The sequence below is a fragment of the Lithobates pipiens genome, unplaced genomic scaffold, assembly GCF_037356315.1.
Source record: "Lithobates pipiens isolate NorthernLeopardFrog02 unplaced genomic scaffold, aLitPip1_a1.2 Scaffold_18, whole genome shotgun sequence".
Taxonomy (NCBI): domain Eukaryota; kingdom Metazoa; phylum Chordata; class Amphibia; order Anura; family Ranidae; genus Lithobates; species Lithobates pipiens.
In genome coordinates, this window is record NW_027507758.1 from 189100448 (window position 1) to 189126223 (window position 25776).

A 25776-nucleotide genomic window follows, 5' to 3' on the forward strand; every position below is an offset into this window, starting at 1 on the left:
GCCAGGGACGCACTGCGCGGCCACTTATATAGGGACAATGGGGCGGTGTCACATGGCTTTATGTCACATGGGTTGGTGTCACATGGTGACCCCGCCCCCTTACGATGTCATAGTCCCCATGTAACATCAACCCATGTGACATAAAGCCATGTGACACCGCCCCTTGTCCCTATATAAGTGGCCGCGCAGTGCGTCCCTGGCATTTCCGGCCGGAGAGATCGTCGAGGCAACATCTCCTGGAGAAGAAGAAGAACGGAAGGCGGCAGCAGCGGCGGCGACGGCGGCGACAGAAGAACCGAAGAGGGGGACAAAACCCCCGAAGTCGGGAGAAGAGGCCGGCGGCGAGGAAGAAAGCCGGACTCCTCCGCTAGCAAAAGAGCTACAAGAAGATAGCGGAGGAGTCCGGCGAGAAGACCCCCGAAGACGGAAGACCCCCGGAGCTGTGCAATAAAGTATTTTATCTCGTGTGTCGTGTTTTTTTTTGTACTTTTATTTTACAGGTGAATGGGTAGGGGTACATTGTACCCCATACTCATTCACATAGGGTGGGGGGCCGGTATCCGGGGGCCCCCTTATTAAAGGGGGCTCCCGGATTCCGATAAGCCCCCCGCCCGCAGACCCCGACAACCAACGGCCAGGGTTGTCGGGAAGAGGCCCTTGTCCTCATCAACATGGGGACAAGGTGCTTTGGGGTGGGGGGGCCGCGCGGCCCCCCCTTCCCCAAGGCACCCCCCCATGTTGAGGGCATGCGGCCTGGTACGGCTCAGGAGGGGGGGCGCTCGCTCGCCCCCCTTTCCTGGCCGGCCGGGTAGCGTGCTCGGACAAGGGTCTGTTGTGGACTTGGGGGGGACCCCCACGCCGATTTTTTTCGGCGTTGGGGTTCCCCTTTAAGTCCATACCAGGCAGCGGGGCCAGCGACGTCTCCTTCGCGGGCCCCGCCTACCTGGATACCCGCTCGAAATGAGCGGACTTTTCTCCGGGCGGGAAAAGTCCGCTCATTTCAAAAGTACGGCGGACTGGCACACACACGGCCGGATTGTCCGCCGAAATGCGAGTCCGACGGACAGTATTACGGAAATTCCGAAATACTTAGTCCGCCAGACTGCACGCTGAAAAAGTCCGCTGAAGCCCACACACGAGCGGACTGTCCGCTGAAATGTGTTTCGGCGGACTAAGTAGGCCAGACAGTCCGCCCGTGTGTACGCGGCTTAAAGGTGCTGGCAAACCCTATAGGAGGCTGACAGGTGACTGAGTTCCTGAGTGTGCCTGTATCTGTGTGCTGCTAAGTGACTGAGTAACTGTTGAGTACCCGAGTATTGTGTGAGTATTCTGAGTACCTAAGTATTGTATGAGTATCCTGAGTCTTGTGAGGGTATAGTGAATGCCTGTGTATAGTGAGTGCCTGTGTATAGTGAGTGCCTGTGTATTGGGAGTGCCTGTGTATTGGGAGTGCCTGTGTATTGGGAGTGCCTGTGTATTGGGAGTATCTGTGTATTGGGAGTATCTGTGTATTGGGAGTATCTGTGTATTGGGAGTATCTGTGTATTGGGAGTATCTGTGTATTGGGAGTATCTGTGTATTGGGAGTATCTGTGTATTGGGAGTATCTGTGTATTGGGAGTATCTGTGTATTGGGAGTATCTGTGTATTGGGAGTATCTGTGTATTGGGAGTATCTGTGTATTGGGAGTATCTGTGTATTGGGAGTACCTGTGTATTGGGAGTACCTGTGTATTGGGAGTACCTGTGTATTGGGAGTACCTGTGTATTGGGAGTACCTGTGTATTGGGAGTACCTGTGTATTGGGAGTACCTGTGTATTGGGAGTACCTGTGTATTGGGGGTACCTGTGTATTGGGGGTACCTGTGTATTGGGGGTACCTGTGTATTGGGAGTACCTGTGTATTGGGGGTACCTGTGTATTGGGAGTACCTGTGTATTGGGAGTACCTGTGTATTGGGAGTACCTATGTATTGGGAGTACCTGTGTATTATGTGTAGTGATGCACCGATAACAATATCGGTCCAGATACTAGGTATTTTCGTGAGTATCGGTACTCGCGAAAATGCTCCAATACCGAAAACCGATACCAGAAGTGACGTCAGCTGGGGGCCGGACGTCGCCTCCTCCTCCTCCCCTCCGGCAGCACCCTTCGGGGTAGTACACATCCCGCCAGGATCAGCCACTTACACAGGCGGAGGAGCCTCCCATCATCCTCAGCATTTACTGTGCATAGTGATTGGGCAATACAAACATGCAGCAGCACAGTGGGAACAGTCCGGCCACACTGACACTCCTGCTCCCAGCTGTCTTCTTTCATTATAAGGTCCAATCCCCTCCTGCCTGTGTAAACAAGAGGATGGGTGATGTCATCACTCCTCCCTTTCTGCACAGAGAGCTGGCTGGATAGAGCTGGCTGCTATCCAATGACAAAGAGTGGGTGGGTCACCAAGGGCAAGGGGCTGGACAACATCAGCACATGTATTTCTATGTGAGGCAGCTGTGGAAGTGTCCCTGGAGGCAGAACGGAGTACTGAGGGGAGCAACTGGAGCAAATCCTGCAAACAGGTTAGTGTGGTATGTACAGTAGTGTCAGCAGGGTACAGACCGGACTTATACACTGACACCATACATTACAGACAGACCAGTCTGTACCCCAACACTGTACACCATACTATATGTTATACACACAGTCTGAAAATAATGTACAGTACGGTGTCAGGGTACAGACTAGTCTGTATATAACGTACAGTACGCTATCAGTTTATAACACTGGTCTGTGCCTAATGCCCTGTGCTGTGGCCACCCTGTGTTGCCCCCTCTTTCCCACCACCAGCTGTCACCTTTGCCTCCGTGTCTCCCAATGAACCTCCCACCCCCATCCTCTTCCCCCAGCGATCATAGCCTTTTCCATCCCAACTCTCCCACCCCACAATCCCTATTTCACCCCACCCTCAACTACCCTGCCGTCACTTACTCCCCTTCTCTCCCTCCCTGCCCTCACCCCAGCTTCACCCAACTCCCTAACAACTCCAAACCACTCCCCTACCTACGCGATAGGTATTGGTATTCGGTATCAGCGAGTACTTGCAAAAAAGTATCAGTACTCAACTTTATGTTAATAAAGTGATATCGGTGCATCCCTAGTACTGTGAGTACCTGTGTATTGTGAGTGTTGGGAATACCTGTGTATTGTAAATACCTGTATGTTGTGAGTGCCTGAGTGTTGTGTGTATCTGGGTAGTGTGTGGGGATCTTTAGTACATGAGTATTGTGTGTACCTGTGTATTGTGAGTACACGAGTTCTGCGAGTGCACGTGGGCTGAGAGTACCTGTGTATTGTATTGTTGAGTATTAGTGTCAGGAAGCTAGTTTTTAGTTAAAGCGGAGTTCCACCCATATAAAAGTCAGCAGCTACAAAAAGTGTAGCTTCTGACTTTTATTAATTGGGCACTCACCTGTCCCACGATCCAGCGATGTGGGCGTACGAAGTCCCACTCCTCTCTGCGGTGCCAGCATTGTCACTGTGGGCCGCGATGCGTACTGTGACTTTCCGGGCAATCATCTGGGACCTGTTACGTGTCCCAGATGATTGCTGATAGGGAAGGGGGGGAGAGAAACTTGCTTCCAATGTCCCGGGAGGAAGTGGGAGCTGGATCCCTCTAAAAAGAGGGTATCCACTCTCTCCCAAAAAATGACATGCCAAATGTGGCATCACAGGAGGTCACCTTCACTTAAAGCGGAAGTTCCATTTTTGGGTTGAACTCCGCTTTAATTTGGACAGAGTATAAACCCTAATCCTCATTAAATTAGTAGGTACAATGCCCGGCGGGTTTGGAGATGCGACTTGGTGTACATCTTGCAGCATGTATGTATTCTGTGATCATCTGATCAGGGGGCAAATAATGCTGTGCAAAATGTAAGCACATTGTTCCCCTGAAAGCCCAGGTTCTGAATCTAGGGAAGCAACTGTCAGCACTGAGAAGACCCTCCATACTAAAGGAGAGCTGGAAACGTACCCGGCAGGTGCCATCACAGAGGCAGGTGGAGATAAAGAGGTGCCAGCACTAGAAAAGAGTAGATGGGTGACAGTCAGCAAGGGTAGAGGGGAAAGTGCCAGGGAGGCTGATCCTGGGCTGGAACATCTCAATAAGTATGGCCCGTTGAGTAACACTGGGGAAACCAGTCAGGGACCAGCACTGCTGGAGCTGAGGGACTCCCCTAGCTGCCAAGGGAAGAACTCCTCCAGTGAGGGTGAGGAGGAAGTGAATGAAAAGAAAAGACAGATTCTGGTGGTAGGGGACTCATTTCTTAGAAGGACAGAGGGGACAATCTGTGACAAAGACCTGAAGCGCTGAACTGTATGCTGTCTACCAGGCGCTAAGGTTCAGCACATTACAGATCTGGTGGACAGATTACTGGGAGGAGCTGGGGAAGACCCGGCTGTCATGGTGCACATTGGAAGTCAGAGGCAGATGGAGTGTCCTAAAGAACGATTTTAGGGACTTAGAAGCTAAATTGAGGAAAAGGACCTCCAAGGTAGTATTCTCAGAAATAGTACTGGTACCTCGAGCCACACCAGAAAGGCAGAGGGAGATTACAGAAGTAAACAAGTGGCTGAGGAGCTGGTGTAGTAAGGAGGGGTTTGGGTTCCTGGAGAACTGGGCCGACTTCTCAGTCAGTCACCAGTTCTATAGAAGGGACAAATTGCACCTAAATGAGGAGGGTGCAGATCTGCTGGGACAGGGACAGGTCCAGGAGGTAGAGCTAGTCAGCGCGGAACACATTCCAGAGGGAATTATTGTGGGCATTAGTGGTAGGTTGATTAAAGCACATAAACCTGAGGTAAGTATAGTAACAAGTCCTATTTGCAACCTTGGAACACCCAAGTAATACTGGAAGTATGCTATAGGCCCCCTAACCTGAGGGAGGAGGGGGAGACAAACCTCCTATCACAATTTGGATTAGCGGCAAGGATGGGAAGTGTCATCATAATGGAGGATTTTAATTACCCAAACATAGACTGGGCAGACCGAACTGCGCATTCGTCTAAGGCTCACCAGTTCCTAAATGTCTTAGCCCTTGTACACACGGTCAGAAATTCCAACCACAAAATCCGTCTGATTTTTTTCAGACGGATTTTGTCCGAAACTGGTGTTGCATACACACGGTCGGACAAAGTTGTCGGAAAATCTGATCGTTCGGAACGTGATGATGTTCCTTAGTTCCGATGGGACTACATTCAGCCTAGTAGCCAATAGCTTTGCTCTCGTACTTTGATCTGAGCATGCGTGGCACTTTGTCTGATCGGAATTCTCTACAAACGATCGGAAAAAGTCTGATCGGATTTTGTTGTTGGAAAATTTGAGATCCTGCTCTCAAATTTTTTCTGACGTAAAAAGTCTGATAGAGCCCACACACGATCGGATTTTCCGACAATATAACCCGATCGGACCATTTCCGTCTGAATTTCCGACCGTGTGTACAAGGGCTTACAGAACAATTTCTTGGGTCAGATGGTAGACCCGCCAACTATAAATAAATCGTTACTAGATCTACTGATTTTCAACAATACAGACCTGATCACGGATGTGGAAATAAGGGGCAATTTAGGAAACAGCGATCACAGGTCAATTAGCTTTGGTATAAATCACACAAATAGGAAACGTAAGGAGGATACAAAGACACTGAATTTCAAAAGAGCCAACTTCCCTAAACTATGAACCTTGCTATAAGATACAAATTGGGATAAAATCTTAGGAACAAAGAACACGGAGGAGAGATGGGTTTTTGCTTGAAGAGTATATTAAATAAAAGGCATTAACCAGTGCATCCCATTGGGAAATACATTTAAAGAGAGAACAAAAGTCCTGGATGGCTTAACTCCAATGTAAAAATGCATATAAAAGCAAAGGAGGCCTTCAAAAAATACAAGGCTGAGGGATCATCATCAGCATTCAGACATTACAAAGAATACAACAAGAAATGTAAGGGTGCAATTAGGGCAGCTAAGATAGAACTCATAGTGGAGAAGAGCAAAAAAATATCCCAGGAAATTCTTTAAGTATATAAACAGTAAAAGAGGGAGGACAGACCATATTATCCCCATAAAGAATGAGGAAATCTGGTTACAAAGGATGGTTAGATGGCGAAGGTATTGAATTTATTCTTCTCCTCAGTCTGAAGCCCCCCCCGGGGGCATCAGTAAGCAAAATTGCAGTGTTTATCCTCATGACACATCACAGGAAGAACCCTCAGGGCTAACAGAGGACAGAATTAGAAATAGACTTGGAAAACTTAACATTAATAAGTCACCGGGACCAGATAGCTTGCACCGGAGTGTCTTTAGGGAACTCAGAAGGTTATTTACGAAAGGCAAATCCACTTTGCACTACAAGTGCACTGAAAGTGCAGTCGCTTTAGATCTGAGGGGAAGCTCTGCTGATTTTATCATCCAATCATGTGCAAGTTAAAATGTTGTTTATTTTCCTTGCATGTCCCCCTCAGATCTACAGTGACTGCACTTACAAGTGCACTTGTAGTGCAAAATGGATTTGCCTTTAGTAAATAACCTCCTCAGTCAAGTAATTGCCAGACCATCTGTCAGACCCACGCACCTGACAGGTGAGCCCGAAATAGCAGGGGAAGGTCTCCCTTACGGGTCTGGTTCACGGCCCCTGGTAGGATGGACAGGTGGCACGGGAGCGCAGACGGGTATGAGAGCCTGGCGGGTTAGATGGAGAAGAGATCCGACGGCTGGGTTCGGACAGGTAGACAGACTCTCACAGCTGGATGCAGGAGCAGAAGCGAACAGGAGATGGTGAGCAGGTCCAGCCACAGGCACAGATGACAGCAGGCAGACGGTGCAGAAAAGGGATGAGCAAGTTCAAGTCCGGATCACAAGCAGGGTAGGCAACAGGCGGGCAGCGTGGTACCAAGGAGCAGGCAGATGCGAGGTCAAAGGCAGGCAGCAGACAGGATAATCCAAGGGACAAGCCGGGTAAACAGGAGGTCAGGAACACAAGCAAAGTCACAGGTAACAGGGCACAGGAAGCTGCAGATTGGACAGCACCGAGCACACGGACACTTAAGTAGGCCGATTGGTGCCAACGCGCACCGACGTACGCGCACGTGCCCGCACAGCCGCGCGCACAGGAGCGCCAGCACGCACCAGCACACATCGACGCCCCGCACCGCGCCCAGTGACACGTCCGCTACGGGCAACTCTCTGACACCATCGTTCCTAATTTTTACTGACAGTCTACTGACGGATCCGACGGATATTCCGACGGAAGCATTCCGATGCATATCACACACAGTCGGATTATCCGACAACACGGTCTGATAGGACACATTCCGATGGATTCTCCGACCGTGTGTACAAGGGCTAATAGCCATCAACAGATCAGGTAATCCAATGTAGCCAGTAAGATATATTGCTCTTAGATGTCTTATACCATGAGATGCAATTCCATTGTTTAAAAAATTAGGACAGCGGATAAATTGGTTAATGAGTTACGTTGCCAAAGGGGACCGGATGGGGTGGGGAGGTCCCCCATGAGCTTGTAAGCCTGAAGTTATAAATCCAGATCATATCATGTACTTCACCAAATGTAAATCGGGTTATAGACCCAAATAGGCAGGAACCCTCATAGATACCACGTTCCAGCCGAGATATGGACATGGAGGTGGGGGGGCAGGGGCTTCTCTAATAGTAATAGTAAGGACTCGTTCAGTTCTGTATGTTTTTCAGCTCACCCCTGACCCTATTCCAAGGTGATTCGCCTTTCACCGAGTCCAGGCCACCCAATTTTTTTCAAATTTCTTTCTTGGGGCAGTTTCGTCCTAGATATGTCAGCTTATAGAGTGGCAGGGCTGTGTCTATCAGGGCCCTCCATTGTTGTACCGTAGGGGGGTTGGAGTCATTCCATTTAAGAAGGACCGCTTTCCTTGCATAGAAGGCTGTGTAGAATATAAAGTGTTTTTTTAGCCTGTGGTGCCTCTAGTGTATCCACAATACCTAGTAGCAATGGTAGTGGGTCGCAGGGAACTCTAAATTTACCTATAGAGTTAATTTCGGACACCTTCCCCCTCCAGAAGGTTTGAACATATTGGAAGGACCATATGACATGGAAAAAAGATCCCATTTCTGAAGTACATTTAGGGCATAGGGCCCTCCTGTTGGGGTATATTTTGGCCAAGCGCTCTGGCGAGTAGTAAGCACGGTGGATGAACCTAAGCTGGGTGAACCTATTCCTCGCAGAGATCATGAGAGGAAGGTATTGCTGAACACCCTCCATCCGCAAGTTCGGGTATATTCGCCTGCCATTTTGTAAATTCAGCATAGAGGGCCAACAATGGTTTTATGTCTTCAGCTAGGGTTAACATGCTCTCAACAAGATTAACCTCCAGTGTAATAGGTTGGGGGAATTGTGTCCGATAAGCATGTCAGAGCTGAATGTACCTACAGAAAATGTAGTTAGGTAGTCCGCGCTCTCCCTTTAGGTCATCAAACGCTCGCAGTCCATCTGAAGAGACAATATCCGCCAATGTTCTGATACCATACCGGGCCCATATCACAGGTTCTGGGATGGATCGGAAGTGGGTCAGTCTCGGATTTCCCCATAGTGGAGTATGTGGGGACCAGCTGTTGGTCCTCGCCACCTTTGCTTTCACCGTATCCCAGACCCACAGTGTGACCCGCATTGATGGGGTAATGTTAGGGTTGGATCTGGGAACCCTGTGTATTAAATTCCGCAGTTTGGAGTAGGAGCCTAGCAGTGCCGCCTCCAGCGTGGCCGCAGGGTTAGCCGGTTCCTTGGATAGCCACCATTTGACCGTCACAAGGACCGTTACCCAATAATAATTAACGAAGCAGGGCATCCCCAGGCCTCCCAAGGAGATTGGAAACTGAAGCGTAGTCTGTGCTATCCCAGGGGTACCCCCGTTCCATACAAAGGAGATAAGCAGGCTATTTCGTTTCCGAAAGAACGTCTGTGGGATGGGCACCAGAGTCTGTATAAACAGGTATGTAAATTTGGGAAGTACAGACATTTTTACCAAATTTACCCTGCCAACAGGTGTGAGGGGCAAGGCTTTCTAGGCTGAACACTTCCGACTCAGAGAGGATATCACCGGTTCTGGGTTGAGAGGGATAAATTGACACAGATCTTTATGAATAACTATCCCCAGATACTTAAATTGAGAAACTATTTGCAACGAGGTATCCATTGGCATTCCACCGTTGGAGGGGTGTAGGGCAAACAGGACGGACTTTCCCTAGTTGAAGCGAACACCCCCGAATACCTACCGAAATTGTTTATAAGTAAGAGGGCCTCACTCAGAGATGTGGCAGTGTCTATATACAAGATTTTAGTCATGAAAACAGTATCATTAGCAGTAATCAGCATGGATTCATGAAGAATCGTTCTTGCCAAACCAATCTATTAACCATCTATGAGAAGGTGAGCTGCCATCTAGATAAAAGGAGGCCCGTAGACTTGGTGTATCTGGATTTTGCAAAAGCATTTGACACAGTTCACCATAAACGTTTACTGTACAAAGTAAGGTCCATTGGCATGGACCATAGCGTGAGTATAAGGATTGAAAACTGGCTACAAGGGTGAGTTGAGAGGGTGGGGATAAACAGGGAGTACTCAGAATGGTCTGGGGTGGAAAATGGTGTCCCCCAGGATCTGTGCCAGGACCAATCCTATTTAATTTGTTCATAAACGACCTTTAGGATGGGGTAAAAAGATCAATCTCTGTATTTGTGGATGATACCAAGCTAAGCAGGACAATAATTTCTCCGCAGGATGTGCAAGAAGATCTGAAAAAATTAATGGGGTGGGCAACAACATGGCAAATGAGATTTTAATGTAGAAAAATGTAATCACTGGGGGGAGAACCTCTGGGGAATCAAGGATGGAAAAGGACCTGGGGGTCTTAGTAGATAATAGGCTCAGCAATGGAATGCACTCCCAAGCTGCTGCTAACAAAGCAAACAGAATATTGGCATGCATTAAAAAGGGAATTAACTCAAGAGATAAAGCGATAATTCTCTCACTCTACAAGACTCTGCTCCGGCCTCACCTGGAGTATGCTGTCCATTTTCGGGCACCTGTCCTCAGGGAGGATGTGCTGGAAATGGAGCGAGTACAGAGAAAGGCAACAAAGCTAATAATGGGACTGGAGGATATTAGCTGTGAAGAAAGGTTATGAGCACTGAACTTATTCTCTCTGGAGAAGAGACGATTGAGAGGGGATATGATTTCAATTTACAAATACCCTACTGGTGACCCCACAATAGGGATAAAACGTTTCCCCCGGAAGGGAGTTTAATAAGACACGTGGCCACTCATTAAAATTACAAGAAAAGAGGTTTAACTTTAAACTGCGTAGAGGGGGTTCTTTACTGTAAGAGCGGCGAGGATGTGGAATTCCCTTCCACAGGCAGTGGTTTTAGTGGGGAGTATTGATCGTTTCAAAAAACGATTAGATAAGCACCTGAACTACCACAACATACAGGGATATACTGTACAATGTAATACTGACATATAATCAGAGACATAGGTTGGACTTGTGTCTTTTTTCAACCTCACCCATTATGTAATGCAAATATGGTAAGGGTTATAATCCTTCCCCACTCTATTCAAAATGTTTTTGACTTGACATACATTTTATAAGGTAAATTAACCTTTTAAGTGTAACATGATAGGTAATTGTAAATACTGGGATTGGGTAAAGACAGGGTTAATGAGAGGTTAAAAGCTGTGGACTGAATGGCATCTGTTATAGTTCACCTTTCTTGTGTAAATAATTTTCTTTCTAAGGCCTTGTAACATTTATTTTTCATGTGGTGCTATTGCTTACAGCACGAAATGGGAAGAGGTTCTCTTTGTTAAGTAACGCCCTATTATAATCAACCATCTGCTGGACACCTGTTTATTGAATAATTAGACTCCCCTGTAGTCAAATTCTTCTTAATTAGGATTTTGTTGTCTAAATTTTAGCTTTGTTCCAAAGACTTTTATTAGGGTGTATTCATTTTTTGCAAAATGGTTTTGAATTAATTTGATAGGAAAAATACTTTGTGTGTGCAAATTAACAAATCTTGGTTGCAATCAACAGCCAACATTTGTGTGAGAATTTTGTAGTATAGTGTCCCACAGAAAATGTTGATTATGAAAGGAAAGTAAAGGTTTTCTGTTGGGGTGTACTTATTTATGTTGAGCACTATATGCTGTCGGGAAAGGGCGGAAAAGGAAAAACATGATTGTTGACCCATCTTTTTGCATAAAAATGGGGTCAAAAACTTCTGGTAAGTTTTCCTCGTGTGAAGACGGAAGCACAAGAAATAGGTGGTGCAGCACAAGTGGAAGCTTGGAATAAAAGTGTGTGGCATGGAGCACATTGACTGTTGAGCAGCACATGGAGAACTTTAAAGAATTATTCAAGTGCAAAGCACTTTTTGGGATGCACTTTATATTTTTTATGAAATGTATTAAATTGTAGCACAGGACACAATTAAGGTGGAACGGACATTGCACTAGGCACTTTTTTATTTATGTACCGTTATAGTATTAAAGTATGAAATATATATTAGTTGGTCAATTCATTTTGGAGGAACCTGCATAAATACTAGTAGCACTTTCATAATTTATTGTTGGCACATGTTGTAGATAATCCTGCAAGTATAGAAGTGCTGCATAGTAATTGTGTATATGTGTAGGACACTAAGTGTTTGTGCACAGCAACAAGAATAAAAAGGAAAAAAAAGAAGGGTGTTTTGGACATTTTTTTATGAATGCATCCAACTCATTACCACACAAACTATTTTTCTTTTTATTACAGAACCTTTAGGACAGATGCCTCTCTTTATTTTCCTATTCTCTACTTTTTTTTTTTTTTTTACAGAAAAATAACTGGCAAAAAAAGTTTGTTCATATTACTTGACTGAACTCCCGTTACAACAAACAAGAGGTGCACGCTGCTCACAGGTGAGCCGGTGTCAGGGCACATTCAGCTACCCATCACATTTTGCTACGAAAGTGACGTTCCACTGAGAGGGACATACTAAAAGGAATGACAGAATGGAATGCCCATAGACTTTAACAGGGAGATGGAATGCCCATAGAGAATAATGGAACAAAGTGGAATGCCCATAGAGAATAATGGAAAAAAAATTCAGTTTGTGACAGACTCTTTTGACATATAAATGTTTTTTTTTTTTTTTAAAGACCTACTTTTAAATATCAGTGGCCATGTTTAATATTGAGATTAGATGGGATTAATGTTGTTTTTTATGGTATAACAAAAGGTAAATGACAGAGTGGAATGCCCATAGAGTATAATGGGAAGTAAAATATAAACTCATTTGCAAGCAAATCTGAGTGACATAGCAATTTATCCTTTACCACAGCTGTTCCTCAAGTAGAGTAGAAGATTGTAAGATTGGGATTATTTGGGATTACGGCTGTTTTATATTGAATTACAAACATTTGACAGAGTGGAATGCCCATAGAGTATAATGGGAAGCAAGATGTGACCTGGAGTCAGAACCATTGGTCATATCACATCAATCTTTAGCAGACATACTCTCTATGTTCAGCAGTGATGTCCAAATTTCAAATTAAACGGGATTATTATTGTTTTATATGGAATGACAAGACATATGACAGAGTGGAATGCCCATAGAGTATAATGGGAAATAAAATCTAAACTCATTTTCAGGCAAATCTGAGTGACATAGCAATTTATCCTTTACCACAGCTGTTCCTCAAGTAGAGTAGCAGATTGTAAGGTTGAGATTATTTGGGATTACAGCCGTTTTCTATGGAATAGCAGATAAATAATAGAAAGGAATGCCCATAGAGTATAATGGGAAGCAAGGTGTGTCCTGGAGTCAAAACCATTGGTCATATCAGATCATTCTTTAGCAGACATACTCTCTATGTCCAGTGGTGATGTCCAAAATTCACATTAAGTGGGATTATTATTGGTTTCTATGGAATGACATACATATGACAGAGTGGAATGCCCATAGAGAATAATGGGAAGCAAGATGTGACCTGGAGTCAGAACCATTGGTCCTATCAGATCAATCTTTAGCAGACATACTCTCTATGTTTGTTAGTGATGTCCAAATTAGACATTAAGTGGGATTATTATTTTTTTCTATAGAATGACAGATAAATTATAAAAAGGAATGCCCATAGAGCAGTGTTTCTCAAATCCAGTCCTCAGGCCCCCCCAACAGGTCATGTTTTCAGGTTTTCCATTAATTTTCACAGGTGTTTTGATCAGTTTCACTGCCTTAGCAATTACCACAGCCGTTTCATCTGAGGGAAATCCTGAAAACATGACCTGTTGGGGGGGCCTGAGGACTGGATTTGAGAAACACTGCCATAGAGTATCATGGGGAGCAAGATGTGACCTGGAGTCAAAACCATTGGTCATATCAGATGAATCTTTAGCAGACATACTTTCTATGTCCAGTGGTGATGTCCAAAATTCACATTAAGTTGGATTATTATTGGTTTCTATGGAATGACAAACAAATGACAGAGTGGAATGCCCATAGAGTATAATGGGAAGGAAGGTGTGACCTGGAGTCAGAACCATTGGTCATATCAGATCATTCTTTAGCAGACATACTCTCTATGTCCAGTGGTGATGTCCAAAATTCACATTAAGTGGGATTATTATTGGTTTCTATGGAATGACAAACATATGACAGGGTGGAATGCCCATAGAGTATAATGGGAAGCAAGATGTGTCCTGGAGTCAAAACCATTGGTCATATCAGATCATTCTTTAGCAGACATACTCTCTATGTCCAGTTGTGATGCCCAAAATTCAGATTAAGTGGGATTATTATTGGTTTCTATGGAATGACATACATATGACAGAGTGGAATGCCCATAGAGAATAATGGGAAGGAAGGTGTGACCTGGAGTCAGAACCATTAGTCATATCAGATCAATCTTTAGCAGACATACTCTCTATGTTTGTTAGTGATGTCCAAATTAGACATTAAGTGGGATTATTATTTTTTTCTATAGAATGACAGATAAATAATAAAAAGGAATGCCCATAGAGTATCATGGGGAGCAAGATGTGACCTGGAGTCAAAACCATTGGTCATATCACATCAATTTTTAGCAGACATACCCTCTATGTCCAGTGGTGATGTCCAAAATTCACATTAAGTGGGATTATTATTGGTTTCTATGGAATGACATACATATGACAGAGTGGAATGCCCATAGAGAATAATGGGAAGCAAGATGTGACCTGGAGTCAGAACCATTGGTCATATCAGATCAATCTTTAGCAGACATACTCTCTATGTTCAGCAGTGATGTCCAAATTTCAAATTAAACAGTATTATTATTGTTTTATATGGAATGACAAGACATATGACAGAGTGGAATGCCCGTAGAGTATAATGGGAAATAAAATCTAAACTCATTTTCAGGCAAATCTGAGTGACATAGCAATTTATCCTTTACCACAGCTGTTCCTCAAGTAGAGTAGCAGATTGTAAGGTTGAGATTATTTCAGATTACAGCTGTTTTCTATGGAATGACAGATAAATAATAGAAAGGAATGCCCATAGAGTATAATGGGAAGCAAGGTGTGACCTGGAGTCAGAACCATTGGTCATATCACATCAATCTTTAGCAGACATACCCTCTATGTCCAGTGGTGATGTTCAAAATTCACATTAAGTGGGTTAATTATTGTTTTCTATGGAATGACAGATAAATAATAGAAAGGAATGCCCATAGAGTATCATGGAGAGCAAGATGTGACCTGGAGTCAGAACTATTGGTCATATCAGATCAATCTTTAGCAGACATACTCTCTATGTTTGTTAGTGATGTCCAAATTAGACATTTAGTGGGATTTTAATTTTTTTCTATAGAATGACAGATAAATAATAAAAAGGAATGCCCATAGAGTATCATGGAGAGCAAGATGTGTCCTGGAGTCAAAACCATTGGTCATATCGGATCAATCTTTAGCAGACATGCTCTCTATGTCCAGTGGTGATGTCCAAAATTCACATTAAGTGGGATTATTATTGGTTTCTATGGAATGACATACATATGACAGAGTGGAATGCCCATAGAGTATAATGGGAAGGAAGGTGTGACCTGGAGTCAGAACCATTGGTCATATCCCATCAATTTTTAGCAGACGTACCCTCCATGTCCAGTGGTGATGTCCAAAATTCAGATTAAGTGGGATTATTATTGGTTTCTATGGAATGACAGATAAATAATAGAAAGGAATGCCCATAGAGTATAATGGGGAGCAAGATGTGACCTGGAGTCAAAACCATTGGTCATATCAGATCAGTCTTTAGCAGACATACTCTCTATGTCCAGTGGTGATGTCCAAAATTCACATTAAGTGGGATTATTATTGGTTTCTATGGAATGACAGATAAATAATAGAAAGGAATGCCCATAGAGTATCATGGGGAGCAAGATGTGACCCGGAGTCAGAACCATTGGTCATATCAGATCAATCTTTAGCAGACATACTCTCTATGTTCAGCAGTGATGTCCAAATTTCAAATTAAACGGGATTATTATTGTTTTATATGGAATGACAAGACATATGACAGAGTGGAATGCCCATAGAGTATAATGGGAAATAAAATCTAAACTCATTTTCAGGCAAATCTGAGTGACATAGCAATTTATCCTTTACTACAGCTGTTCCTCAAGTAGAGTAGCAGATTGTAAGGTTGAGATTATTTGGGATTACAGCTGTTTTCTATGGAATGGCAGATAAATAATAGAAAGGAATGCCCATAGAGTATAATGGGAAGCAAGATGTGACCTGGAGTCAAAACCATTGGTCATATCAGATCAGTCTTTAGCAGACATACTCTCTATGTCCAGTGGTGATGTCCAAAATTCAGATTAAGTGGGATTATTATTGGTTTCTATGGAATGACATACATATGACAGAGTGGAATGCCCATAGAGAATAATGGGAAGGAAGGTGTGACCTGGAGTCAGAACCATTGGTCATATCAGATCAATCTTTAGCAGACATACTCTCTATGTTTGTTAGTGATGTCCAAATTAGACATTAAGTGGGATTATTATTTTTTTCTATAGAATGACAGATAAATAATAAAAAGGAATGCCCATAGAGTATAATGGGAAGCAAGGTGTGACCTGGAGTCAGAACCATTGGTCATATCCCATCAATTTTTAGCAGACATACCCTCCATGTCCAGTGGTGATGTCCAAAATTCGGATTAAGTGGGATTATTATTGGTTTCTATGGAATGACAGATAAATTATAGAAAGGAATGCCCATAGAGTATCATGGGGAGAATGATGTGACCTGGAGTCAAAACCATTGGTCATATCAGATCAGTCTTTAGCAGACATACTCTCTATGTCCAGTGGTGATGTCCAAAATTCAGATTAAGTGGGATTATTATTGGTTTCTATGGAATGACAGATAAATAATAGAAAGGAATGCCCATAGAGTATCATGGGGAGCAAGATGTGACCTCGAGTCAGAACCATTGGTCATATCAGATCAATCTTTAGCAGACATCATCTCTATGTTCAGCAGTGATGTCCAAATTTCAAATTAAACGGGATTATTATTGTTTTATATGGAATGACAAGACATATGACAGAGTGGAATGCCCATAGAGTATAATGGGAAGTAAAATCTAAACTCATTTGCAGGCAAATCTGAGTGACATAGCAATTTATCCTTTACTACAGCTGTTCCTCAAGTAGAGTAGCAGATTGTAAGGTTGAGATTATTTGGGATTACAGCTGTTTTCTATGGAATGACATACATATGACAGAGTGGAATGCCCATAGAGTATAATGGGAAGCAAGATGTGACCTGGAGTCAACACCATTGGTCATATCAGATCATTCTTTAGCAGACATACTCTCTATGTCCAGTGGTGATGTCCAAAATTCACATTAAGTGGGATTATTATTGGTTTCTATGGAATGACAAACATATGACAGAGTGGAATGCCCATAGAATATAATGGGAAGTAAAATATAATCTCATTTGCAGGCAAATCTGAGAGACATAGCATTTTCACCTTTACCACAGCTGTTCCTCAAGTAGAGTAGCAGTTTGTAAGGTTGAGATTATTTGGGATTACAGCTGTTTTCTATGGAATGACAGATAAATGATGGAAAGGAATGCCCATAGAGTAGAATGGGAACCAAGATGTGACCTGGAGTCAAAATCTTTCAGCATACCAAATAAATCCTTATCAGATATAGTATCCAAGTTTAGTGGCACGATTTTAAATCGAGTGTGTATGGATTTTAATTGTTTTATAAGGAATGAAAGAAGAAAATGCCCACAGAGCAGCCCTCAAAAATTACACTCGCCTGCTCACATTTTGCGAGTGGATTTTGAGGGCTGGCAGATGTGGGCTGCCTGGGGGGGCCAGCACCACCAGTGGCGGCACGCCCATAGGGGGCGCCCGGGCGCCGCCCCCCCTCCCCCTAGGTGTAAAAAAAAAAAAGTAAAAAAAAAAATAAAATAAAAAAAAGGGCCCTTTAAGACATTTAAAAAAAAAAAAAAAATGTCATTTAACAATTTAACATAGTGTACTGTGGCACCGGTCACAGTGCACTATGAGAAGCGCCACGTCGATGCAATCACAAGATTGCATCTATGGCGCTTCATTTGCGGGTTAAAAACCCGCCTTGCGGCGCACAGCAGAACGCCGACTAGCTTCCGCCCGTAAAATCATTGTGATTCTACGGGCGGGAGCATTGTCAATCTTAGACAGGCAGGTCACTTCCGGCTTTCGGCTGCTTCACGAAACCCGGAAGTGACGTCGGCAGCTCCGTTCCTCAGCCCGAGCGGAGCTGCAAGACAGTGAGGCAGGAGGTGAGTCACCGCATAAAGGCTTTCTAGTTTCTACTTTGTTGAGAATGTTCATGCATTTAGCTGAATGAATGGAAAAAAAGCTTTCCCCAGGCCAGGCGACTTTTGCCGTGGCCAATCAGAGAATGAGCTCTGAAGGGGGAACTCCACGCCAAATTTCTGGAAAAAAATTTGACGTGGGTTCCCCCTCCGAGAGCATACCAGGCCCTTAGGTCTGGTATGGATTCCAAGGGGAACCCCCTACGCCGAAAAAGCCCCCCCCAGATCCACACCAGACCCTTATCCGAGCACGCTACCCGACAAGACCCCCGAAGTCGGAAGAAGAGGCCGGCGGCGAGGAAGAAAGCCGGGCTCCTCCGCTAGCAAAAGAGCTACAAGAAGATAGCGGAGGAGTCCGGCGAGAAGACCCCCGAAGACGGAAGACCCCCGGAGCTGTGCAATAAAATATTTTAACCCTGTGTTGTGTTTTTTTTGTACTTTTTTTCACAGGTGAATGGGTAGGGGTACATTGTACCCCATACTCATTCACATAGGGTGGGGGGCCGGTATCCGGGGCCCCCTTATTAAAGGGGGCTCCCTGATTCCGATAAGCCCCCCGCCCGCAGACCCCGACAACCAACGGCCAGGGTTGTCGGGAAGAGGCCCTTGTCCTCATCAACATGGGGACAAGGTGCTTTGGGGTGGGGGGGCCGCCCGCCCCCCCTCCCCCAAGGCACCACCCCATGTTGAGGGCACGCGGCCTGGTACGGCTCAGGAGGGGGGGGCGCCCGCTCGTCCCCACCCCCTTTCCTGGCCGGCCGGGTAGTGTGCTCGGATAAGGGTCTGGTGTGGATCTGGGGGGGACCCCCACGCCGTTTTTTCGGCGTAGGGGGTTCCCCTTGGAATCCATACCAGACCTAAGGGCCTGGTATGCTCTCGGAGGGGGAACCCACGTCAAATTTTTTTTCAGAAATTTGGCGTGGAGTTCCCCCTTCAGAGCTCATTCTCTGATTGGCCACGGCAAAAGTCGCCTGGCCTGGGGAAAGCTTTCTGGCTGTGAAAGCTTTTTTTCCATTCATTCAGCTAAATGCATGAACATTCTCAACAAAGTAGAAACTAGAAAGCCTTTATGCGGTGACTCACCTCCTGCCTCACTGTCTTGCAGCTCCGCTCGGGCTGAGGAACGGAGCTGCCGACGTCACTTCCGGGTTTCGTGAAGCAGCCAAAAGCCGTAAGTGACCTGCCTGTCTAAGATTGACAATGCTCCCGCCCGTAGAATCACAATGATTTTACGGGCGGAAGCTAGTCGGCGTTCTGCTGTGTGCCGCAAGGCGGGTTTTTAACCCGCAAATGAAGCGCCATGGATGCAATCTTGTGATTGCATCGACGTGGCGCTTCTCATAGTGCACTGTGACCGGCGCCACAGTACACTATGTTAAATTGTTAAATGACATTTTTTTTTTTAAATGTCTTAAAGGGCCCGTTTTTTTTTTTTTTTTAACTTTTTTTTTAACTTTATTTATTTTTATTTTTTTTACTTTATTTCTTTTTTACACCTAGAGGGAGGGGGCGGCGACCGGGCGCCCCCTATGGGCGGGCCGCCACTGGTGGTGCTGGCCCCCCAGGCAGCCCACATCTGCCAGCCCTCAAAATCCACTCGCAAAATGTGAGCAGGCGAGTGTAATTTTTGAGGGCTGCTCTGTGGGCATTTTCTTCTTTCATTCCTTATAAAACAATTAAAATCCATACACACTCGATTTAAAATCGTGCCACTAAACTTGGATACTATATCTGATAAGGATTTATTTGGTATGCTGAAAGATTTTGACTCCAGGTCACATCTTGGTTCCCATTCTACTCTATGGGCATTCCTTTCCATCATTTATCTGTCATTCCATAGAAAACAGCTGTAATCCCAAATAATCTCAACCTTACAAACTGCTACTCTACTTGAGGAACAGCTGTGGGAAAGGTGAAAATGCTATGTCTCTCAGATTTGCCTGAAAATGAGTTTAGATTTTATTTCCCATTATACTCTATGGGCATTCCACTCTGTCATATGTCTTGTCATTCCATATAAAACAATAATAATACTGTTTAATTTGAAATTTGGACATCACTGCTGAACATAGAGAGTATGTCTGCTAAAGATTGATCTGATATGACCAATGGTTCTGACTCCAGGTCACATCTTGCTTCCCATTATTCTCTATGGGCATTCCACTCTGTCAAATGTATGTCATTCCATAGAAAACAATAATAATCCCACTTAATCTGAATTTTGGGCATCACCACTGGACATAGAGGGTATGTCTGCTAAAGATTGATCTGATATGAGCAATGGTTTTTGACTCCAGGACACATCTTGCTTCCCATTATACTCTATGTGCATTCCACTCTGTCATATGTATGTCATTCCATAGAAACCAATAATAATCCCACTTAATGTGAATTTTGGACATCACCACTGGACATAGAGGGTATGTCTGCTAAAAATTGATGTGATATGACCAATGGTTTTGACTCCAGGTCACATCTTGCTCCCCATGATACTCTATGGGCATTCCTTTTTATTATTTATCTGTCATTCTATAGAAAAAAATAATAATCCCACTTAATGTCTAATTTGGACATCACTAACAAACATAGAGAGTATGTCTGCTAAAGATTGATCTGATATGACCAATGGTTCTGACTCCAGGTCACACCTTCCTTCCCATTATTCTCTATGGGCATTCCACTCTGTCATATGTATGTCATTCCATAGAAACCAATAATAATCCCACTTAATCTGAATTTTGGACATCACCACTGGACATAGAGAGTATGTCTGCTAAAGAATGATCTGATATGACCAATGGTTTTGACTCCAGGTCACATCTTGCTTCCCATTATACTCTATGGGGATTCCTTTCTATTATTTATCTGCCATTCCATAGAAAACAGCTGTAATCCCAAATAATCTCAACCTTACAATCTGCTACTCTACTTGAGGAACAGCTGTGGTAAAGGATAAATTGCTATGTCACTCAGATTTGCCTGCAAATGAGTTTATATTTTACTTCCCATTATATTCTATGGGCATTCCACTCTGTCATATGTCTTGTCATTCCATAGAAAACAAAAATAATCCCATTTAATTTCAAATTTGGACATCACTGCTGAACATAGAGAGTATGTCTGCTAAAGAATGATCTGATATGACCAATGGTTCGGACTCCAGGTCACATCTTGCTCCCCATGATACTCTATGGGCATTCCACCCTGTCATATGTTTGTCATTCCATAGAAAACAGCTGTAATCCCAAATTATCTCAATCTTACAATCTGCTACTCTACTTGAGGAACAGCTGTGGTAAAGGATAAATTGCTATGTCACTCAGATCTGCCTGCAAATGAGATTATATTTTAATTCCCATTATACTCTATGGGCATTCCACTCTGTCATATGTCTTGTCATTCCATATAAAACAATAATAATACTGTTTAATTTGAAATTTGGACATCACTGCTGAACATAGAGAGTATGTCTGCTAAAGATTGATCTGATATGACCAATGGTTCTGACTCCAGGTCACATCTTGCTTCCCATTATTCTCTATGGGCATTCCACTCTGTCATATGTATGTCATTCCATAGAAACCAATAATAATCCCACTTAATGTGAATTTTGGGCATCACCACTGGACATAGAGAATATGTCTGCTAAAGATTGATCTGATGGGACCAATCGTTTTGACTCCAGGACACATCTTGCTTCCCATTATACTCTATGGGCATTCCTTTCTATTATTTATCTGTCATTCCATAGAAACCAATAATAATCCCACTTAATGTGAATTTTGGGCATCACCACTGGACATAGAGAATATGTCTGCTAAAGATTGATCTGACATGACCAATGGTTTTGACTCCAGGTCACATCTTGCTCCCCATGATACTCTATGGGCATTCCTTTTTATTATTTATCTGCCATTCCATAGAAAAAAATAATAATCCCACTTAATGTCTAATTTGGACATCACTTACAAACATAGAGAGTATGTCTGCTAAAGATTGATCTGATATGACCAATGGTTCTGACTCCAGGTCACACCTTGCTCCCCATTATACTCTATGGGCATTCCATTCTGTCATATGTATGTCATTCCATAGAAACCAATAATAATCCCACTTAATCTGAATTTTGGGCATCACAACTGGACATAGAGAGTATGTCTGCTAAAGAATGATCCGATATGACCAATGGTTTTGACTCCGGATCACATCTTCCTTCCCATTATACTCTATGGGCATTCCATTCTGTCATATGTTTGTCATTCCATAGAAAACAGCTGTAATCCCAAATAATCTCAACCTTACAATCTGCTACTCTACTTGAGGAACAGCTGTGGCAAAGGATAAATTGCTATGTCTCTCAGATTTGCCTGCAAATGAGTTTAGATTTTATTTCCCATTATACTCTATGGGCATTCCACTCTGTCATATGTCTTGTCATTCCATATAAAACAAACATAATCCCATTTAATTTCAAATTTGGACATCACTGCTGCAAATAGAGAGTATGTCTGCTAAAGATTGATCTGATATGACCAATGGTTCTGACTCCAGGTCACATCTTGCTTCCCATTATACTCTATGGGCATTCCCCTCTGTCATATGTATGTCATTCCATAGAAACCAATAATAATCCCACTTAATGTGAATTTTGGACATCACCACTGGACATAGAGAGTATGTCTGCTAAAGATTGATCTGATATGACCAATGGTGTTGACTCCAGGTCACATCTTGCTCCCCATTATACTCTATGGGCATTCCATTCTGTCATATGTTTGTCATTCCATAGAAAACAGCCGTAATCCCAAATAATCTCAATCTTACAATCTGCTACTCTACTTGAGGAACAGCTGTGGTAAAGGATAAATTGCTATGTCACTCAGATTTGCTTGCAAATTAGTTTATATTTTACTTCCCATTATACTCTATGGGCATTCCACTCTGTCATTTACCTTTGTTATGCCATAAAAAACAACATTAATCCCATCTAATCTAATATTAAACATGGCCACTGATATTTAAAAGTAGGTCTTTAAAAAAAAAAAAAAACATTTATATGTCAAAAGAGTCTGTCACAAACTGAATTTTTTTTTCCATTATTCTCTATGGGCATTCCACTTTGTTCTATTATTCTCTATGGACATTCCATCTCCCTGTTAAAGTCTATGGGCATTCCATTCTGTCATTCCTTTTAGTATGTCCCCACTGAGAAATTATGCACTGCACATGTGTAACTTACCCATATGCATTTCAAAAGTGTTTACAACAAGACGGAGCAGTGAAACTTCTTCTGTATAATTATTGATTGTAAGACTAGACCACTTTGCAACAGGGCCGCTCGCCACGCTTCGGGCACGGCCTCTCTTCGCTCTGCATAATTATATTCTAACTCTAGGTCCACTTGGATGGTGGGGCTAGAACCTGGATTCAGGGGTGAAGCCACATACTGTTTTGTCGTAAAAGTGTTGGAACACATATGGCAGCGTCGTGCATGTGTACTCCAGCGGGTAGCAAAATGTGATGGGTCGTCATATGTGACAATACACCGGCTCCAACAGTATGATCTTCTCACTGCAGGGTGCTTGCCCAGTCTCAGCTAGGGGTGCAACGGATCAAAAAACTCACAGATCGGATCGTTCCTCGGATCAGAGTCACGGATCGGATCATTTTTCGGATCAGCAAATAATAATTTAATTTGCAAAAACCTGTGAAAATTCCACCACCATATAGTCCCACTGTAATATCCACAATCTCCCCCACTGTAATATTGGCTGAGTATGGCTGGGTATGGCTGAGCATAGCGGAGTATGGCTGGGTATGGCTGAGTATGGCTGGGTATGGCTGAGTATGGCTGAGTATGGCTGAGTATGGCTGGGTATGGCTGAGTATGGCTGAGTATGGCTGAGTATGGCTGAGTATGGCTGGGTATGGCTGAGTATGGCTGGGTATGGCTGAGTATGGCTGGGTATGGCTGAGTATGGCTGGGTATGGCTGAGTATGGCTGGGTATGGCTGGGTATGGCTGAGTATGGCTGAGTATGGCTGGGTATGGCTGAGTATGGCTGAGTATGGCTGAGTATGGCTGAGTATGGCTGGGTATGGCTGAGTATGGCTGGGTATGGCTGAGTATGGCTGGGTATGGCTGAGTATGGCTGGGTATGGCTGAGTATGGCTGGGTATGGCTGAGTATGGCTGGGTGCGGCTGAGTATGGCTGGGCGCGGCTGAGTATGCCTGGGCGCGGCTGAGTATGCCTGGGCGCGGCTGAGTATGCCTGGGCGCGGCTGAGTATGCCTGGGCGCGGCTGAGTATGCCTGGGCGCGGCTGAGTATGCCTGGGTTGAGTATGGCTGTGCGCGGCTGAGTATGGCTGGGCGCGGCTGAGTATGGCTGGGCGCGGCTGAGTATGGCTGGGCGCGGCTGAGTATGGCTGGGCGCGGCTGAGCATGGCTGGGCACGGCTAAGCATGGCTGGGCGCAGCTGAGTATGGCTGGGCGCAGCTGAGTATGGCTGGGCGCGGCTGAGTATGGCTGGGCGCGGCTGAGTATGGCTGGGCATGGCTGGGTATCGCAGAGTATGGCTGGGTATCGCAGAGTATGGCTGGGTATCGCAGAGTATTGGCAGGCAGGGTATTGCTGAGTACTGGCAGGGTATTGGCAGGCAGGGTATTGCTGAGTATTGGCAGGCAGGGTATCGCAGAGTTTTGGCAGGCAGGGTATCGCAGAGTTTTGGCAGGCAGGGTATCGCAGAGTATTGGCAGGCAGGGTATCGCAGAGTATTGGCAGGCAGGGTATTGCAGAGTGTTGGCAGGCAGGGTATCGCAGAGTATTGGCAGGCAGGGTATCGCAGAGTATTGACAGGCAGGGTATCGCAGAGTATTGACAGGCAGGGTATCGCAGAGTATTGGCAGGGTATCGCTAGAATATTGGCAGGGTATCGCAGAGTATTGGCAGGGTATGGCAGAGTATTGCTAGAGTATTGGGGTATTGCTAGAGTATTGGGGTATTGCAGAGTATTGGGGTATTGCAGAGTATTGGGGTATTGCAGAGTATTGGGGTATTGCAGAGTATTGGGGTATTGCAGAGTATTGCTAGAGTATTGGGGTACTGCAGAGTATTGGCAGGGTATTGCTGGGTACTGCAGGGTATGGAGGGATGGCTGCTTCCATCTCAGGATCTCTCTCCTCCACTGTACAGGTTAGTATAGAGAGGGGAGAGAGGAACCGGCATCATGACATGACGCCGGTTTGTTTACAAGTGATCGCTCCGTCGGAGCGATCAGTGTAAACATCCTGGGTGTAGAAAGATGGCCGCTGCTTCGGAGCTAGGCCGAAGCCGCGGCCTTTCCTAAGGCCAAGACCGTGGCATGTGCCGATCCGAGCGGGGTGACCCGTTCGGATCACGGATCGGTGACGATCCGTTGCACCCCTAGTCGCAGCTGAAGCAATAATGAAAGGAAAGTCCGGATGGCTGCACACCAAACTGAGATCCAAATGCCTTTATTCACATAAAACCATTAAGAACAGGAGGAGCACTACGTGTACAAGCAAGGGAGGGATGGCTTACATGTTTCGCACACGAATTGTGCTTTATGAAATAAATAAAGAACAATTTGTGTTTTCCTTTCATACTTGACTGAACTGTCATAGAAGCGGAACTGAGGTTCACATTTAGCCTACAAACACACACAAAAAACAAAAAGGAAAAAAGACTAAATAAAAATACCTTTCAGAGCACGACCAGTTTTCAGATTTGGACTCGTCTTTAAAAAATTCAGGTAATTCCTGTAATTACACATGTGAAATAATGTAATAATGATGGCAAAATAAATTACACAA

The 25776-nt window shown here is 44.4% G+C and overlaps 1 protein-coding gene across 1 annotated transcript in view; it reads right to left on the reverse strand.

The window, feature by feature from the left end:
- LOC143987598 (interferon-induced, double-stranded RNA-activated protein kinase-like) overlaps window positions 1–25776 on the reverse strand; it is a 329449-nt gene that overhangs the window by 187132 nt on the left and 116541 nt on the right. Inside the window, exon 6 of the mRNA XM_077486452.1 lies at window positions 25664–25722. Within this exon, the coding sequence (XP_077342578.1) occupies window positions 25664–25722 (59 nt within the window). The remainder of the gene's footprint in view (window positions 1–25663; window positions 25723–25776) is intronic.